At 32.7% G+C, this 19,635-nt stretch overlaps 3 protein-coding genes across 4 annotated transcripts; all 3 read right to left on the bottom strand.

Moving 5' to 3' along the window:
- Positions 1-158: 158 nt before the first annotated feature.
- Positions 159-3,618, bottom strand: LOC106763347 (ras-related protein RABC1). 2 transcript variants are annotated; one of them, XM_014647549.2, is made up of 7 exons: positions 3,448-3,618; positions 3,186-3,358; positions 3,028-3,096; positions 2,731-2,796; positions 2,320-2,441; positions 965-1,093; positions 159-583 (listed from the first exon to the last, which is right to left on the bottom strand). In XM_014647549.2, exons 2-7 carry the CDS (start codon positions 3,319-3,321, stop codon positions 476-478), a joined length of 630 nt encoding a protein of 209 aa, XP_014503035.1. In that variant the 5' UTR covers positions 3,322-3,358; positions 3,448-3,618; the 3' UTR covers positions 159-475. The 2 variants fall into 2 exon arrangements, with proteins under 2 accessions (XP_014503035.1, XP_022642099.1); XM_022786378.1 differs by having other exon boundaries at positions 3,493-3,603.
- Positions 3,619-4,367: 749 nt separating this feature from the next.
- On the bottom strand, positions 4,368-10,162 carry LOC106773523 (mitogen-activated protein kinase kinase kinase 3). Its single transcript, XM_014660211.2, has 11 exons — positions 9,566-10,162; positions 8,409-8,735; positions 7,938-8,025; positions 7,719-7,781; positions 7,427-7,587; positions 7,264-7,339; positions 6,747-6,806; positions 6,529-6,636; positions 6,200-6,439; positions 5,034-5,137; positions 4,368-4,924 (listed from the first exon to the last, which is right to left on the bottom strand). The coding sequence occupies exons 1-11, from the start codon at positions 9,907-9,909 to the stop codon at positions 4,660-4,662; spliced, it is 1,836 nt and encodes a 611-aa protein (XP_014515697.1). The 5' UTR covers positions 9,910-10,162; the 3' UTR covers positions 4,368-4,659.
- A 7,218-nt stretch (positions 10,163-17,380) lies between these two features.
- On the bottom strand, positions 17,381-18,936 carry LOC111241298 (scarecrow-like protein 23). The gene is made up of 2 exons (XM_022778789.1): positions 18,885-18,936; positions 17,381-18,770 (listed from the first exon to the last, which is right to left on the bottom strand). The coding sequence occupies exon 2, from the start codon at positions 18,347-18,349 to the stop codon at positions 17,861-17,863; it is 489 nt and encodes a 162-aa protein (XP_022634510.1). The 5' UTR covers positions 18,350-18,770; positions 18,885-18,936; the 3' UTR covers positions 17,381-17,860.
- Positions 18,937-19,635: the final 699 nt, after the last annotated feature.

Genomic DNA, 19,635 nt, shown 5'->3' with positions numbered 1-19,635 from the left:
TATAAAAGTAAATTAATTTATTTCACATGTCAATTTGTTATTACATAACGATAAAATAATAGTTTTACAATATAAATTCCTGTATTATTTATTCATTTTGAGTTTAGTATACATGCTGTCGTTGCCAGATCAAGATTATATACAATTATAGTGGAACCTTTATAAAAATTATCAGATCTACGACCCTTTTATAAATTTCCACGTCTATATGAGATTAAATATCGCTCAGACAAACAAGAAATCCACAAAGAAAATAAAACTGCAGACAACCAACCATCATCATTAGGTTACATCGAATATTCAAGACAAAACAGGAACCTGAAAATAAAATAAAAAAGAAATATAAAAAAATGGCTTCCTATGATCCTAGACAACCAGCAAAGTATGTTCGGATTCTTAAAAGGGATGCAGAGCCCTTCTCTTTGAGATCCTCATCCTTAAAATGTAGGTTTTTTAGGGAAATAGCTTCTTCAAATCAGCAACAACTACTTGTAGATGCATCAGATTGGGGTGGCCTGTCCTTAAAAATGTTTTTTCGTACGCCCTTTGAGCCATCAGCTAAAAGGCTAGGTGTATCGAGAATCTGCACACACTCAAGGGAAAAAAAAAGAACAAAGCAACGCCATGGTCATCATCAGCTATTGGTCATCACAATTCAGAAAATGCAATTAATTTGAATGTGTCCCCTAAAACCAAACTTTCTTTAGTTCTCAACCTGTGTCTATTATATCTATATATCGTCAGCCATTAAACATGTGAAAAAACTACTTTTTGTGTCTATAATATCTATATATATATATAAATCTAACATTTTTGTGTTCAAATCACACACATAGAAAGGGTAAGGACAAAAATTACCATAGCCTTTCAAATAATAGAAACGTTTTTACATGCATAATGAATTTGTGCAGAACACAGATTACTGCTCAAATGTTCGGAAATGGGTATGTGTCTCTTATCATACCTTCAAAACAAGCTCTTCAAAGCATTGCTGAACATTAACTCGAGTTTTAGCACTGCATTCAATAAATAGGCAACCATATTCCCTGGCGAAGTCTATTCCCTCTTTCTTTGTCACAACTCTATCACCCTCCTGAAAAACAAATATCACCATTATGCATATCCAAGCGCTCTAATTGAATGCAAGCAATCACTACTCCGTAAAAACTAAGATACGATACAGAAGATAGAACAAGAAAAAATTAGGACACGTAGCTAACTCGATACTTGCAAGAGCTTAAGCTAGATTAGTATAGCTAAGCGCCCAAAATGGGGTCCATGCAATTCAGGATCTGTATTTCAATAAATACCATAAAGAAGTTAATTAAAGCTGCCTCCTTATCTTGTTTTAGTACATTCTAAAACAATTTCAACTAATGATATCAAACAGTCATTTTTTAACATTACTTCAAGACAAGCAAATATGCTAGAAGAAAAACCATAAAACACATTAAATAAAGACAAGTGCTTCAGATCAAAAGAGCTCTCAAATCCCTTTGTAAATATTCAATAGAAACTTCTCTAAAAGGACATGCTAAAACCCTTATATAATTTGAGTTAAGATCTAATTTAACTTTACAAAATCATTTAGTAAAGTAAGACACGCACCCCTACACTAACTAGATATCACTGGTTCTAGTGAGGTATCCAACACACCTCTTCATACCGAAAACTAAATATCTTGTGTGCGAAGTTTGAAGGACTGAACCTCTGGCTGACCCCGATAGGAAGTCTTCCAAGAGTGGATGACCCAATAAACTAACAACAATCTCCGAGATAAACTCTTTATATTTTGAATTTTGGCCCCATTCAACTTAATAAAATTGTCTTACAAAGTAAGATTTACACTCCACTAATAGTAATATCATTGGTCGATAAAAGATCTCCCACAACCCCTAATGGATGACAAGAAAAAAAAGAAAAAACTACGCTGTGTAATTGGAATGGAGGAAACTTTTAATTTAAAGAAGGGTACTAACAACCCATCATAGAACACAATGAAAAGAACAGACAGTAGCAAAGACTTTTGCCCGTTACCCTTGCAGAAAAACTCGACAATGAAAAGAACAAAAACTGGTTCAAAGACATTTTACACATTAAACATAAATGTGTTGAACATTAAACATAAATGTGTTGAAATATATTCGAAGTTGCTTTCTGTGTAAAAATTTCCTCAATATTTGAATTGAATTGGAATCCAAGGTCTCAAGAAGGAAGGAGACTTATACCAGAATAACATTGATTAGGAACAACTCACGCATGGAAATTCAACAATATATAATGGGAACATACGATCGTAAACCTCTTAAATAAAGATACCTTGTCGACTTTGTTTCCAACAAGCATCTTGATGCAATCTGGATTTGTTGAATAAAGGTCTATTTCCTTTGCCCATATATCAGAAAGATTTGTAAATGTATCTCGCCGGGTTACATCATAAACTGTATCAGTTAGAGGAACAAAATTAACAGCTAACTCAAAAGTCAAAATTTCAACACTACAGGAGCTTGGAAGTGGCAGCTCCCGTCCAAAGACCATTAAACACATTACACCTAATCAGATATCCAGCCCTTTCATGGTGAATCCAACAAATTAGAGAATGAAAATCCAACAAATCAGATATACATTGCAATCCAGGTTCTCATTCAAGGTAAATCACATTTTCCCCAAGTCCAGTAAAAGCAGAATTGGGTAAGAGGGAAAGCCAAAAGATGGAAACGGGAAACTTGCCCATGATGATTCCTTGTGCCCCTCGGTAGTAAGAACTTGTCAGTGTTCTGAATCTCTCTTGACCAGCTGCATTACATACACACACACACATATAAATACATATATCTATCTCTCTATATATATGTGAGTGTGTGTGTGGAAAAAAAAACAGAGTCGGTCAATTAAGGTATTGGCCTCAATAACACTAACAAGGCAAAAATCCTCCATGACTGCCACGTCTAGAATTCAGCAGCACCAATAGGCAATAGCTTAAACAAAACGAAACAATAATAAAAAAATAGCACTAAATGTGAATACCAGTGTCCCAAATTGCAAGCTTAAGCTTTTTACCCCCCATCGTCACATATTTGACCTTAAAATCAACACCTGCAGGAGGCAGCATCAATTTAAATAAGATGCAAAGGTGCAAATAAATGGCTATCGTGATATACAAGTCAAAGGAGAAATAAAAGGACCAATAGTGGGTGAAAGATCTTCAAAAGCCTCAGTGGTGAAACTGAGAAGAAGACTACTCTTGCCAACCCCAGAGTCTCCGATCATCAACAACTTGAACAAATAATCAAATTCTTGAGGCCCCGAACTCAAATCCATCGCATTTAACCGAATCAATCACACGCTTCAAAAAACCCTTCATCGCCGACAGAATAAGAATATCAATTGATTTCAGTTCATGATGAATAAAAAAATGTATCGAGGAATTTCTCATTTGTAAATTACCTAAGTAATGAAATCCAAATGAAAAAAACAAATTGAAGAAGATACGTTAGCCTAAGTGTTGCGAGTCAGAAAGAAAGAGGTGCGTGCAATGCAGTTTGTTTCTCCGAGTATCTCTTTCTGATTGAAAAAACCACTACTATTTGCTTCACCAACAAGCATCACAGAAATTGAAACGACAGTGTTTATTTATTTTCTTTAACTTACAGAAATGACACCATTTTTTTTTAAAAAAAAAAAACTTATAAAAGGACTTAATTTACTTTTTCACATCACAGAAATTGAAACCATATTTTTTTAAAACTTAAAAAATACTTAATTTAATTTTTTACTATATATATAACTTTTATGATACTTAAAATTATAACTCATGCTTACTATTTAAATAAATAACTTTTCAAACCAAGCTTCATTCGTTATACTAAAGCATAAATGGAATACCAAAAATGAATTTAACTAATATCAATTTACAACGTTTAAACCAAATGTTAAAATAAAATGATTGATTATATACAAAATTTTAAATCTTAAATTTAACTAAAGCAAATAAAAGAAAAAGAAAAATCTAGATTTATAAGAACCATTCAAAATATTGAGATAATTCATTCTTAATTTTATCATTTAGTTTATCATTAAAATGCATTAAGCATATATAGAAAAATATAACCATTCTCCTCAGCCCATTCTGACATTTGGTTTTATAGGACTAAGAGATGAGGCTTGAGAGGTCCAACTTATTATTTATACAGTTTAAAACTTTACATATTTATACAGTCCTATACTAGTTACCAGTTTTTCAAAATTTCAAATGAAAGTGAATCAGATGCTTCTGATCGGTGATGCTAATGAGCTAATATCTAATCTTAAACAGAATGTCTATTCCTAACATGAAAGGAGTAGCTATGAAAGTTACTTTTTTTTTATTTATTTATTCTGCCATAAACTAGCATTGTACAACATAAAGTTACTACAAATACAATAAGACATCGGATTTACAATAATGAAGAAATCGTTACAAGCAGCAATGTCTCCCCAGCCCAATCCAATGCACCAAGAGCTTACGGCCAGAATCATTTTTTCTGTCATCTGGTTTTAATGTATAAAGAATGGACCAGAATCTTTTGGATAGTTTGTGCTTCAGAGTCCACGTTCAAGTTCATCCACAGACCCACAGGGGAGACATATATTAGCCCTATAGCTATTTACAATTTCAACTTAAATGAGTCTCATTCTTGGAGATCCACCAGGTGGTGTATTGGCTTTGAACCGAGATGTTTCATGCCAAGGATCAAGAGTCAACGGTGCATTTGACCTTATGGGATACGAGCATGCGTCATTCAAAGTGTAACTACTTTGTCCCATTGTTGTGTAAGCTGGATGAGGAGGAGAAAAGTAACAGCTCTGGTGCGTTGGCCCATACCGTCGCAATGGACTTGAAGAGGGAGATACCGGTAAAGATATGATCATTCTTGTGTTATCTCTGAACAAGGGAATCACAGAAGAATTTAAGTCCATATAACATAAAAATGATGATTGTATCAAGATCTAAATTCGTTCCTTAATTATGAGTAACAGGTGGATAGTTTTACCTTGGACTTCTTGATGCACGTGGGGCTGCAAGAGCTGGCTTTGATGCATAATCTCCATCGAACGAAGTTATACTTGTTCGGTTCGAATGGGACTCTAACACAGGCTGCAAACAGATAAAAATGATGAAAACGTTAACTCCAGTTCTACATTTACTCAGAATGTTCAACTTTGAAACCGCATCATTCAGGGCAAGAAATGTGTTAAATTTTGGACATGTTTATTTTGTTTTTGTCAGAAACAGGCTCGAGACATGTTACAGGGAGGAAACAAACAAGCAAAAGAGCCCTTTTTGGGGTTTGTTCCCAAGATCAACTTCCAAAGGGACTTGGTGTATTCCTAAAATCAAGCATTCATGCTTTAAATTTTACGAGAAATTGGACGAACTGACATGACAAGTTTATAAATCTACAACATGAACCTTATCATAACTATTTGAGAAAAAAAAATCTTGACTCAAAAACTAGTGGTATCCTCCACATAATTCTGACAACATTTAAGTCCCCTCTAATATATACTCCATTGCGATGGTATATTTATATATTTTCCTTTTCACTCAAAACCAAAAAATGGCTTCCTTTGTTTATTCTCCAACTTCAACTTTTTCTGGCATTTCTGCAATACGAACTTAACTAATACATGTGATATTCATCAAAACAAGTCAACATCATTCAAAAGCAGGAAGAAGATCAAATTCCAAAGGAAATGTAGGTAGCCTAAGTTATTTTGTAAACAAACACAACAATGGCGTGAACAACCAATCAGGCGAGGTTAATTATACCACTTCAGTTACTTTACTTTAGAGTTTAATAATACTATATATATGATGGAGTACAAAATGCATCTACATACATGACTGAAAGACCTAACGAAGCCAAGAGATGATATCCTGACATTGAATCATAGTGATTTGGCATATTGATAATAACCAGGTCAATTGATATATCAACAATTGATATATCAAATCAAGTAATTATACATCATCTTTACATATTATCAAATACTTTATAACATCTTGAGTCATCCAAACTTCAGCACAATTGCAGCATGTCAGGAACTAGTATGTAAGAAGTAACACAACAAATAAAAAAACAAGAAATATATATATATATATATATATATATATATATATATATATATATATATATATATAGCCAAGAATATATACCGGTGTCCGGCTTCCATCTAGCATGTAAGGGAAAGCTTCTCTGGTTATGCTGACATTTGCAGCTTTTGTTGCTGATTGATCTTGAATGAAAGGGTGCTGGTCTAGTAACATTTGGGCCGTCGGCCGAGCCGATGGGTCTCTTTGTAAGCATAACTTGATGAAATTCTTTGCATCATTGGAGAGATGCTCAGGGATTTCAGGCATATCTTTGCTGTTCCCAATTTTAAATATGGCAGCTACCTGTTCAATCCACACGAAAACAATTTTAGCCATTCATACTAATCAAACAGAATCATACAAGGCTAGTTCTGAAATATCCATTATCTTACCCCTTCATACTGATTCCAAGGAGGTTTAGATGTTGCCATTTCAATAATTGTGCATCCCAAGCTCCATATATCAACCGGAAGACTATAGCCATTTGTATTCATCACAACCTGAAAGGGAAATATCATTATAAAGTAGTTTCGGCGAGAAAGAAGGAAGAATATGCTGACTTCAAAAGAAATTTCAACATTGCAGAAGCATAGTGAAAACAACTTATTACCTCAGGTGCCATCCAGTATGGACTTCCTTTGAATGAAAGCATTGAGGCAGAAGAATTTATCTGGTCAGAACCATAAAATGTAAGAGACAGTGCATTAGAAATGAATAAAGCATACAAAATCATTTTTTAAGCTCTCTAGATTATATTTCCTTTGTAGCAGTAAAATCTAATAGGAAATTATAAAACACTTCAGAGAAACAGAGTTTGTGCTTTGAGGGCGTGGATGAATCATGTAAGGGTGTGAGATTCATGTATGCTCAATTTTAGAGACTGGGAGTGCACAAATGTGAGATGGAGCATGTGCATCCAAGAGAGAGGAGAAGATGTCTCTGCTACTAGGAATCAATAGACTTGCTACTTTTGACCTTGAGCATGAAAAATAATTTTAAGTAACAACTTTCACCTAATTTTACTATCACATGCATAGTTAATTATTTTCCTAACAAAACAGTAGATGCAGTTTATTTTTGAAGTGAGCTAGAAGCAATTTCTTGTTTACAGGATAAGATGAACATACATGTTTAGCCATTCCAAAGTCGGCCAATTTGATTTCCCCATTAGGATCAACTAGTATGTTTGCCCCTTTGATATCCCTGTCAAAAGGAAACTACGCCTGATAATATGAAAGAATAAAGAAGCTTAAACGCAATATTATAAATTCAGTGGGAATAAGCGATTACCTGTGTACGGTATTTCTTGCATGCAGATAGGCAAGTCCAGAGACAATCTGCCTGGTATAATTTTGAATAACAGGCTCCTTAAATGGACCATACTCCTGAAGTAATTTCTGGATAGAACCACCAGAGACAAATTCCAAAAATACAGAAAGTGATTCTTCTACCTGAAAATGGCAAATCTATTAGTTACATACATGTCGGTGAAATTCTTCAATTTTTCTTTTCTGAGTGCAAACAGGAGTATTAGGTATATACATGTTTAAAATGGTTTTAAACTTTGAATATTGTAGCATACCAGTTCGCTCCCATAGTATTGAACAATATTAGGGTGCGAAAGCTGATTTAGCAAATTTATCTCCTGCAATCAAATAGAGAATTTGTTATAACCTTATGGACTATAATATAATAATTAGACATATCAAAACAAACTCGAACACAACAGTGCAAAAACTGCAAAATTGCTATGTAATGTGTTAGAGCATCATGTTTAAATCTAGACAAAACATCAGATTACCTGGTTAAGTTGTTTGAGGCACTCTCTTGATGTTTGATCATCAGAGACAACCTTGACTTCTTTTATTGCACACATCTGTCCATTTTCACTGTCAAACGTAGGAAGTGGAATATAAATTGTTTCAGTAATTTGTACAGAATATGGACATTGGGGCAGAGAGTAAACAATCCAAAGGATCAATGATGAAATAACTTAGTAAATATAGTAGAACTGTAACTGTAAATTTGAAAATCAAAGAAATAACTACTTCGTAATTCATTTATCATACTTTAAAATAAGCAATTAATTTCTCAATCCGTGGTAATAACTCTCTTTTGATTATTGGTCATGCATTACAAACATAGGGTAACAAAACCACAATTTCGAACAATGCAAATTATGCATGCCACAAAGCTGTCCCAGGTTAACCCAAAAGAGTATTGAACATAAATTTCCTGTATTTGAAGGCTAAAAAATAATAAAGTTATTTACCTATTGAATCCCAAATACACGTGCCCAAATGTTCCTCGTCCTAGGAGCTTTCCTTTTCTCCACTTGGACACATTGCTGGTAGCATTTTCCAACAGTCCATTTGGCCGTGTGATGGAACTGGAAAACACAGAAGAAGGACTAGTTGGAGAACCAGGAGGAAGTGGCAACGGATGACATTCACTCCTTCCCTCGTCTTGCCTCCCCGTAGGAGAGTCAAGACTCAAAGCATGCAACCTTGGATGAAGCGGTGAGGTAGGACTAGTAGGTCCTCTTGACCCAGGACCAGGACTTTTTGACCTCACATTGAACCTCACCTCATCTTGTCCTCTGCACAATAAACAAAACATGAATTAGTTCAGCACCAGAATGGAAAAACACCTTCCTGAACATTCCATATTCTCTCTGTTCCTCACACCATCAGCACGAAGAATCACAGACTATAATCACAACCATTCGTCACAACCACATGGCTTACAATTCCTAACAAAAAAGGTTTTCTAAATCGGTTTGCCGCAGTGATTTCATCCTCTAAGTCAAGGCTTATGGGCTCTTTAAAACGGTATCAGTTTCATCCGTCGGCAATTTCCTACTCTGTCAAAGATTAGGACAAAGGTTTTAAATTATGATCACAACAATAAACCTAATATTGCAATAAAGTGCAGATAAATGCGACTGATACGACTACAATTGAGACACCGAAAAACCTTGAAGTTGCAACTGAAAACGCGGAGCCTGACCTTTGCTTTTAATCCTGTACGCAACTAAACCACCATCTCGACCACAATTTAAGCCCCCATAATAACAAGGAAGTTCAAAGTAGAAATTTGGCAGAGGGGGATCCAGTAGATAACTTTCTGTCTCTGAACAATATTTTCCGCATGTATATATACACACTCATATAAAGAAAAAATTGTCACTTTTCAATCACAAGCAAGATAGAATCCTTAACAAAAATAACCAGCAATTTTACTTTTTCCAATTTAAAAAATAAAATAAAAAAGAAAAAGGCAGAGGAGAGAGAAAGGAAAGGGAATGAATCAGAAATCAGAAATCAGTGTACTTTATGCAATCAATGATGGGAAATGGTTACGGCACTACTACTCCTACGAGACAGGGTGTCGAAAACCGAGGAAGAAAGGAATCAGAAACGGAACAACCTGTTGGCATTAAAGTGAGGCGAAATTGGGTGATCTTCGAAGGAGGTGGATGAGCTGACGCTGGAACCCGACACCGAGAGAGATCCAAACGTTTGAATTTGATCGCTGTGACTGTGAGTGGGACGAGGCAAGGGAACCCCTTTCAGCTTGTCGTCGAAGCTCTTGGGCTTCTTCTTGTTCCTTTTACTCTTGCCGACGTCACCCCTCCTAACGGCCACCGGAGATTTCAAGAAACTCAACTGAAACCCGCCACGTGTCTCTTCCACTTCCTCCTCCTCGACCTCGTCGGCCTCCTCGTGCTCCTCCTTGCTCTTGCTCCACTTCCTACTCCACCACGCCGGCATTCTAATCAAGTTCCCAAATTTCTGTGAAAGGGAGATGAAAAAAGTGCTTTTGTGCGAAAATAGAAGAACCAAAAAGGCCAGGCTAGTCCTGAAAGGCGACACACCCGGTGGTGGTGATGGTGGTTGGATTAGAACAAGAAAGAGAATAGAAAATTAGAGTAATTATTAAGTGAGTGGATGTCATAAACGACCGTGTTTTGGTTAAAGTATAACCCGTGTTGTGGTTGTTGTTTGTAATTATCTGGACATAAAGGGACCGGTTTCAGTTCAGTTGAGTAACATCAAATAAATTACATTCATATTATTTCATTAAATTTAATTTAACATTTTATATTAATTTCTCAAAATTAGACAAAATGGATTTGGATGGGACAAATTAATTCTCTTTATTTTATTTTCTTTTAAAGATCCAATCATAAAGTGTACACATATTTCATCTTTCTCTCTCACAAACTTTAATGTGACAAATGTCTATGTACATGTAGTGTATTAAACACTCCATCATACCTTATTATTCCACTTTTAACCTTCTTTTTTTTTCATTATTACAAACCAAGAAGATGAAACTCTACTACTATATTTTTTTTTAATTAACATTATGGGTAATTTTGTTTATGAGAATTTATGAGAAATGGAAATGTTTTTATTCTATTTTTGGAATATAATACATCCTCCTTGAGCGAAAAAAAAAGAAAAGTAGGATCCTTCTCTGAGAAACACATGTGGTAGCAGCATTCGTGTCATCCCATGCACGTAACGTGAAACTAATTTAATAAAATATTATTCGTTTGATAAAACTTTAAAAAGAAACAACACTTTAGATGTTACCCATGATGCCGCCTAAGACATGTGGATAGCGTGATTGAAATCTCCCAGATTCATCTTTTCTTCAATGTGTTACTTATTCGGGAAAAAGTATGTAACACGTCCAAACTAAAATTTATTTACGAAATATTTAATACTTGCACATAATGTTAGTGAATTTTATTCAAATTTAAATTAATGAAATTGAATGCTTGTCAAAATATTTTGGTTAAACAATTTGATTTCTAGACGCACTACTAAGTTAGAGAAATTTTTTATCAACATTAAATAATTTTGTTTTTTTTTTCTCTAATAAAAAAAATAAGGAGAAAACGATGAAAGATAGATGGAAAACGCATTTAGTTTAACCATATAAAATATAAGGAAAGTAAATAATTTTTACTTGAATTAAATATTTACATTTTTTACAAAGATTTGTTTTAATAATTTAAAAAAATAAGTAATCCATTATCTATACTAGCGTCTTGTCTCAAAGATCAAACTAATAATGGTGTTGTTGTAGGCAAACCACTGGACAAGGCATAGGACACCTGTTCTAAATAATCTTGTAAAGTAACTATTGCAAAATTCCAAATATATAATTTAAACAATAGCTAAAAAGATTTACCTATTCCAATATTTGTAAATGACAGTTATGTTTTAATTTCAAATTTTTTATAACATTAAATATATTTCTAAAAAACTTGTATTATTGTATTTGGAAGATCCTTAGGTTTTATTAACTATAATCTTTAATTGAGTTATTTATGACAATAACATATGGTTTATCGTTTATCCCATACCTAGATACTTGAAATTAATTAGGCGATTATTAGATTTTTATTATAAATAATTCACCTAGTTGAATATCGAGTATCGAGTATTATATTTTTTAGACCAAATTTTAAATATATTATTTGATAATAATGTTTCTTATTAAGTCAAGATATCGCCTATCAATTGTAGTTGTTGAAGACATTGTTATTAGGGATGGCAAAAAAATTTACAGGCATGGATATCTGCGGGTAAAATCTGCGGCGGGTAGTTACTATCCACAGATATTTACTACCCACGGGTAACGAGTAGCGGGTATTTTAATAGCCGCTTCTAAACGGGTCAGGTACGGGTAGTATACTACCCGACCCGCGAGTACCCGTTACTCGCAAAAAATAAATAAAAAATTTATATATTTTTTAATTAAATTTAATCAAAAATAAAATAAAATTATATTTTATTATATTAAAGTTAATTAAAATTAAATTTTAATTTATATTTAATTTAATTTATATTATATCATATATATAATTTTTTGTAATTTTATTTAAATTTTATTTTAAAAAATATAAAATATTTTTTTTTTATTTTTTGCGGATATCCGCGGGTACCCACGGATTTTTAAAAGACCCGCTGGTATTTTTTAAGCGGGTATCCGGCGGGTAACGGGTCGAGTGGCGGGTACATTTTTATCCGGTGGGTCGAGTTGCGGATAGGCACTATCCGTGTCCGATCCGACCCGTTGTCATCCCTAATTATCACGTTAGAAGACTTAGCAAAAAACAAGTGCACTTTCTCACACTTAAGTTGGTCATTGGGTCTCTAGGTCAATAGGTTCATAATTGTGGCCCATTCGAATAGAGACTCATGGTCAATTATGCCTATGAATACTATTTTAATCATAGTTTGACCTAACTTTTTGCATTAATTCATATTTGACCAAAATCTCTCATCAAGTACTATTTTGGAGGATCTTTTACACACATCTCACCATTCGATAGAGGACAAAAGGGACTTGGAGGATAAGTACAGAATAGTGAACAGTCACGAATTGTAACATCCCATTTTTATAAACTACTTACTTTAATATTATAAAGTTTAATAAGATATTGATAAGTTGAATATGACTATAGTTCTTAAACTATTTAATATTATATCTCAAAATATATTCTAAATAAACTCTTAAATGCTTCAAAATCTAAACTAGAAGCTTAATATAAAATTTTCAAAAAATAAAAATAAAAATAAACTTGGTAATCTAAACTACAACTATATTAGTCTTTCTAACTCTAGTGTTAATATCACCATCGACTCTTGTCTCTATTCCCATATTAAACATATGACCATTGCAAAAGAAAAGAGATAAAAAAAAATAAACAAGAAAAAAAAAATTGCAATAGTAAACTACTTTTTACAAGAATAAACTCAAATTGAAAGATATCCTATCTTATCAAAGTTTACCATAATAGTTTTTCGAAGTAAACAAAAAAAGTTAGTTTGTTTAGTCTCACATAATAAATCATTTGCAATACACTTTGACTCACACTATAATATGTTCGATTATACTTAATGTCACTCACTGAAAATCTCATAAAAACCACTAAAAGAGTAGCACTCGACAATATTTAAGCACTGCTCAAGAGTGAGGCCCTTGGAACACCCTATATACCGATTTTCATAATGACATGTCAATGGTTATTCGACGTCCAACAGTAATAAATACCTTGGTTTAATGAAATTTAAGAGATTTTCACATCAATTTAGATGTTTCTCACTTATCTACAATTTACAACATTTTATATGTGCATTAAGATTCTACTTTGCAAACACTATGCCTATTCATTATTACATCATCCAAATATATTCTCTCGTATACACTCTTACAAACCACAAAAATTAAGAGTTCAGTCATGTTCTCAAATAACTTAAAAATCCAACATGTTGAAAATTACGTATTTTAATAATAATATAGAGAACACAACAATACCAAACAAATTCATAAATTTCTCAACAATAGAGAACTCTATAAACTTCACATTCTTTATTAATTTAACTCTTTATATCCTCAAAATTAATTCTCCCTACCTTATAGAATTTGCCTAGCATCTCTTAAACAGTTTCACCTTTAGAATCGCTTTATTTACACAACTAAAAATCCGATAAAAAAAAATCAAGACTCGACTTTAGAATATTTATCACAAGAAATTTCATTAAGAAAGAAAGGAGACTATATACAATATTAAAGGAGAATTGCATGCAAAGAAAAATTTTTCTATAGAGAATGACAAAAACCAAAATTATCTATAAGAGAGAAATTAGTCGAAAATTTTAAATAAAATTATTTGTGTATGATTTATGATAATTGTATGTTTTCGCGCGCGTGACACACACACACATATATATATATATATATATATATATATATATATATATAATATAATATAATATATAGTTAACTAATTTTCTATTTCTCCTGTGGTCATTAGTTTAAGGTTTGTTCACATAAAGTAAACATATTTTTAAATATATCATCTTAAAGAAAACTAAAACAGTTTTACTTTAAAAAATATTAAGGTAAAGAGTATTAGTTTGAAAAAATTAAAAAGGAAACTTGCCTCAATAAAAAATCATTGAATCTGAATTAAAACTAAAATTTCATTGTAATTTATGTCAGTGTTTGTTAATACAACTCACACTACAAGAAAATTGTTAAATAATAATTAATTTTAATGATAAAAATAGATTTACTTTTATTTAATTAAAATTTTTACTTTATTTAAATTGCAAAATTAGTAACTAGATTTGGATTAAGTCTTTTGATAAATAATAAAAATAAAATCTAAAATAAAATAAGTGATAAACATAAATTAACATTAAACAACAATGTAAAAATCAAATGAAATTAATTAATGTAATTTAGTAAATAATTTTACGTAAAAAACTATTTGAAAAATAAAATTTAAATAAAACATCACATCGTAAAGTTGTTTCAGGTCTGAGTCACCCTTGATAAAACAAGTAATTTCCAATTATGGAATTTAAATTCATATCGAGTCGACATTAAAATATTATAAAAAATTAATTAAACTCTGCAAGTACTGTAAAAAAAAAGTTGTAAGAAAATATACCTAATAAAACGAATAATTAATTATGTGTGAATTGTGATGTATAAAGAAGTAAAACAACTTTGGTAGTGCTATTGAGATGTAATGTTTGGATTAAATTTGTCAACTTTGGTGTTGCGTTTTGGACAATTTAATTTGATCCTAAAGTTCAAAAGTGTGGGTCTTGATAAGCCTCAACCCACTTGGATTTATAATTTAGTTTAATGCCTTTTCTTTTGCAAAAGTCATCTATAATCAAGTTAATCAATATCCACTTGAGATCTTAATGTTTGACATAATATATGTACCTTAATTAATGCTCTTCTGTACAATATTTCAGCTTATGCCAAACTTTTAACATTATTATTATTATTAGGTTAAATAGGTTTTAGATTTCTTAATTTTTTTTTAAAATTATCTTTCAAATTTTGTTAAGTTTATTTGATATTTTAAATATATTTCGTAATAATATTTGAGTTGTTAATTGAAAAACACATTTAAAACATCAAATAAATTTGATAAGATGTGATTAAAAGTGTAAGAATCTAGAAAATAGAATATTAAAGTAGATAAGTGTATTAAAATAATAAAACCGATTATTTTATTTTAAAATAAGTTGATAATATAAATAAAATTTCATACACTTGTCTCATTATTTAAAACACAGTTCATCTCTCTACAACTCGTTCTCTAAACTCTCTCTACCTTTTCTCTAAAGTTTTCTTACTTCTTGATTTTTTGTTTGACGATCAGGAGGTTATTAAAGAATCACAGTGAAGTATTCCCCACTTTCATCCGATTGATATTCTGTTTAGAGCAAGTAAGTTTCTACCATTTTTCTCTGTCTATCTTCGGTCTAGGATTATGCGTGTAAATCTATCTCGAATGTATCAATTGAGTTTCTTTTTAGTTCTTGGTTAATTTTGTGTCCTAAGATCTCATTTTGTGAGTTGTAGGCTTTTTCCTAAAATTATTTGTAGTGGAAGTTGTAGGCGAGTGTTTGTAGAGCTGTCATAGTTTCCTTAAGGTAAAGGAAGGTAATTTGCTTTTCATATATGTAGTAAGATGTTTGAAATTTGTTATTTGGTGTGTATGTTATCATATGATAATTAGTGAAGTTGAATTGGAAAAAATGATGAGTGCTTATGATTTAGGATGTGTTTTGGAGAATTATGATTGTATGATGGTGGTGTAAATTTATTGTATGATGAAATGAGTATGTTGTTGAGGCAAAACTGTATGAATAATGATGATTGTGAAAATACGAAAGTGAAGTACTAATCGTGGTTTAAATTGATGAGTGTTGGTATGTCAATTTTTGGAATAATGAGTATAATGTGAAATCTGCAGTTTGGTAATTGTTTTAGAGTATTTTATTACTGGTTAGTATCATTAGATGATCAAATTAAGAAGGTTAAGGGAGGAAGATAATATGAGTTCAAATTTTACTTGTTTTAGAGGGAAATTAGAGGTTTTGGTAGGTGAGTTTTTTAGTAAGTGGTTGGTTAGGAAAAATAAGAGTATAAGGACTGTTTTGAAGTCCATTAGGACTTGTGAGAGTTGCTAAACCAGAAAAATTTGGTTTATAATGTAGAAAAGAGTTTGTGAGAACTCGTTGGAGTGGTTTTGAGTCTATTAAAGGGGGTTTTGAGTATTGAATCTTTAAAGGAGCAATTTTGTGGTGTAGGAGTTGTTTTATAGTCTATTGTTGAGTCAATTAAAGAACTTACTTTGGTTTGGAGTGGCAAATTTGAGTTACAACGGTGTTTCCAGGAGTGTCTTAGTCTTTATAGGGTCTTATGGAGTATTAGAAGTTGAGGGTGAAGTGTCTAAGGTCAAAGAAAAAGAGGGATTGGATCTGTCATGGTGCTGAGCGCCAGCTTGGACGCCAACTCTTTGGTTGCAGGGCGTTGAGCGCCAACCCCACAAGTTTTGTTTTTAGTTGTTTTAAGTGTTTTGTTATACTTGTCTAGGCTATTTATGATTCTTTTGTGGATGTTTCATGGTTTCCTATGTTTGGATGCAATGTGTAATGAGGTTATCAAAGTGTGAATGAAATACTGTGAATGAAAATTCTATGGAGGAATCTCTTGTTGGTGATTTTATTTAGGATTAGTATAAATTGTAAGAAGTCGATATGAAGGTTATCCTGACATTCTAACGATCATCCATGTTCAATTAGAGAGTGATGAGTCATGTCGTGAGAGAAGTAGGAGGTCTTAGCCTGAGGCCTTTCTTCATGGTGGTAAAGGGCGCTTAAAGGACTAACCTTATGTGACAACTTTGAGTGGGTCAACCGTTACCACACAAGTGCATAACCTTCTAACCTTCCATGGCTCGACATTTAATACTATATTGAAAAAGGGTTTGGCCAAGCCTGTGTCACTAGTGTGAATGGGAATGATGTTCTAGTAATTGTGTGCTTGAAATTGTATGTTAAATTCACCTTACTATATATAATTGTTTTACAATTAGCTTACCCTTCTTGTATGTTTCTTGGTTGTTTGTTCTATGTGTTATCCTCTTAGGCGATGATCATCTGGTGGGTGTGAACAGCGCTTGATGATGTGACAGTTGAGCAGGCATTAGACGACGAGGGTTCTTACGTGTAGTAGATTTAGTATTTTGGTTTCTTTAGCATTTATCCTTTCATTGGTGATTTTTGATAGCATTTATCCTTTCATTGGTGATTTTTGATACACCATTCTTGTACATAGTTTTGTTACTTGTAATTCTTATATATAAAATTAATGTATGGTTACTTTGAATGATTGTATAAGTGACTTTATATTTATTTTTCAGCTATTTATCTTATGGCTTAATTATCTTTTTAGTCTCCAAGTTGGGGGCTGAATTTTCGTTTGATATCCGCTTTTAAAAGTGATCTAATTAGGTACCCAGGTTATTGATTTTGCTTTCAATAGGTCCCTTCCGTTAAGTGGCTTGTAACGACGTTAACTTTACCCGTATTTTTCTTCTCTCTCCTCTGCAATTCCTGACACTTCTTTTCCTCTCTTCTATTTCTCTCTTTCACCTTTTTAACTACCTCTTAACTTTTTTCAGTATTATCTTTAGAATCATCATATAAGAATAATGTTTATCCCATCAGATTCTTCCTGTTCATTTTCACACTGCATGAAAATAAATCTTATAAAATAAAATCCAAAGAGACACAGACAAAAAACAAAAAATATTAAACTTCACGCAGGAATCTTCATAACAGCACATGGCTATGAGAATGGATGAAGCTTCTCATGATCAGTTTAGGTCTAAGCTAAGTCAGCTAAATCGCTCCCGGTTATGTCATACAAGCAATGATGCATCCAGTGCACCACGATCGCCTCACTGGCTCGAACGTCGAGTTGACTCAGTTCGATCACGCTTCCGATTTTCCCCTCCACTGGGTGAAACTCAAACGGCAGCCCAAACGAGCTCGCGAAATCTGCGAGTCTCCGGCCAGTAAAGTCGAGGAGCTCCGAGGAGGATTCAAATCCAATGATTCTCATGGAGCGGATCTTCTTCGAGCAAGAGGCAAGGATATGGAACAATCCTGGCCATTGGAGACCTTGCATGATATCGCCGGCGTGAGGGTGGGGATCGAAGGCCTGGTCCTCCTCGATGGCAGTATCGACAGAGAAGTTGGTCCGCTTGAAAGAAGGTTGATCGGCGAGAGAATCAACGGTGTTAACTGGTAGCTTAGTTTTCATGTCGTTAAGGTTGGAAGTGTGGGGGGATCGCGGGACCAAGCTTTGAAGCATGATCGGTGGAGAGAGAGAGAGAATCAAAAGCTTTGGAGGAAAGTTTTGGGGAAAAAGTGACAAAACTGAGAGGGAAAGACAAGGAAAGTTTTAGCAGATAGGTAGAGCGCTATGTCAGAAATATTAGTGTTTGGTTTTTTAGAGAGAGAATTACATAAATGATGTTATAGAGAGAGAAAAGGAGACATAAAGGGTTATAACTTTGCAGGCATTCTTTCTCTCCCTCCCTTCCGCCATTCTTGCTTTCCCTCGAAACCCTCCCCAAAAAGTTCTTCTTTTTCACCACTCTGACACCCACCAACTGTTCCCATCCCAACAGCAACATGAACCATGTCTCGCCATTGCTTTACATCATTTGGAAATGCACTATGTTACTTTTGTGCTGACATGAGTAATTGAGAGAGAAGCAAAAACGAGCAACCTGAGAGTTTGACGTAGAAAATGAGAGATTTGTTTAGAGAATAAAAGAGGTGAGAGAAAAAAAAAGAGGATGAAAGAAGTGTCAGGAATAGCAGAAAAGAGAGACAAAAAATACCGCCACATAAGCGTGAAGTTAACGCCGTTCCTAACCACTTAACGGAAAAAACCTGTTGAAAGCAAAATCAATAACTTAGGAACCTAATTAGGGACTAAAAAGGTAATTAAGTCTTATCTTATTGACTATGTGATATTTTTTTATGATTTAAATACTGTAATTAGGATGTTACAAAAAGGATTAAATGTAGTTCATAGATTGAGAAACTAAATTAGGTTAAAATTAAAAAAGTATAATTTTTATTAAAAATTAGGGTAGAATAACATATTTAACTTTTTTTTTTCTGTTTGACATTATTCCACTATTAATGTGAATTATTCTGTACAGACTTTGGACAGTGTATTACCAGTAAACATTATTTAAAAAAAAATGTAATAATAATGTCGGCGAATGTTTCATATTTGAGGATCACAATACATCATCGTCTTTGTTAAGTTATTACCACTTATAATTTATATTAATAAAAAAAATAAAATTAATACTATTGTATAAAAATACAGTATATATATACTGTAGTGAAAAAGAAAGGTGCGATGAGTCATCGTAGTTCTTAAATAGAGAAATCCTTCACTGTCCTTTACTGTATTAAATTAATCCTTTTGATTTTGAAAGGAATATGTATTCTAAAAACCTTATAAATTTAATGTAATTTTCTTATCACAACTCGTTACTCCTTAAAAAAATAACCATATTATGATGTAACAATTTTATAATATATTCTGTAAAACAATATACAAGTTTATTTAATAAT

This window comes from Vigna radiata, chromosome 1 (assembly GCF_000741045.1).
Source record: "Vigna radiata var. radiata cultivar VC1973A chromosome 1, Vradiata_ver6, whole genome shotgun sequence".
Taxonomy (NCBI): Eukaryota; Viridiplantae; Streptophyta; class Magnoliopsida; order Fabales; family Fabaceae; genus Vigna; species Vigna radiata.
The sequence above is the reverse complement of the archived record's forward strand: the minus strand, read 5'-3'. Positions and strand labels throughout refer to the sequence as shown.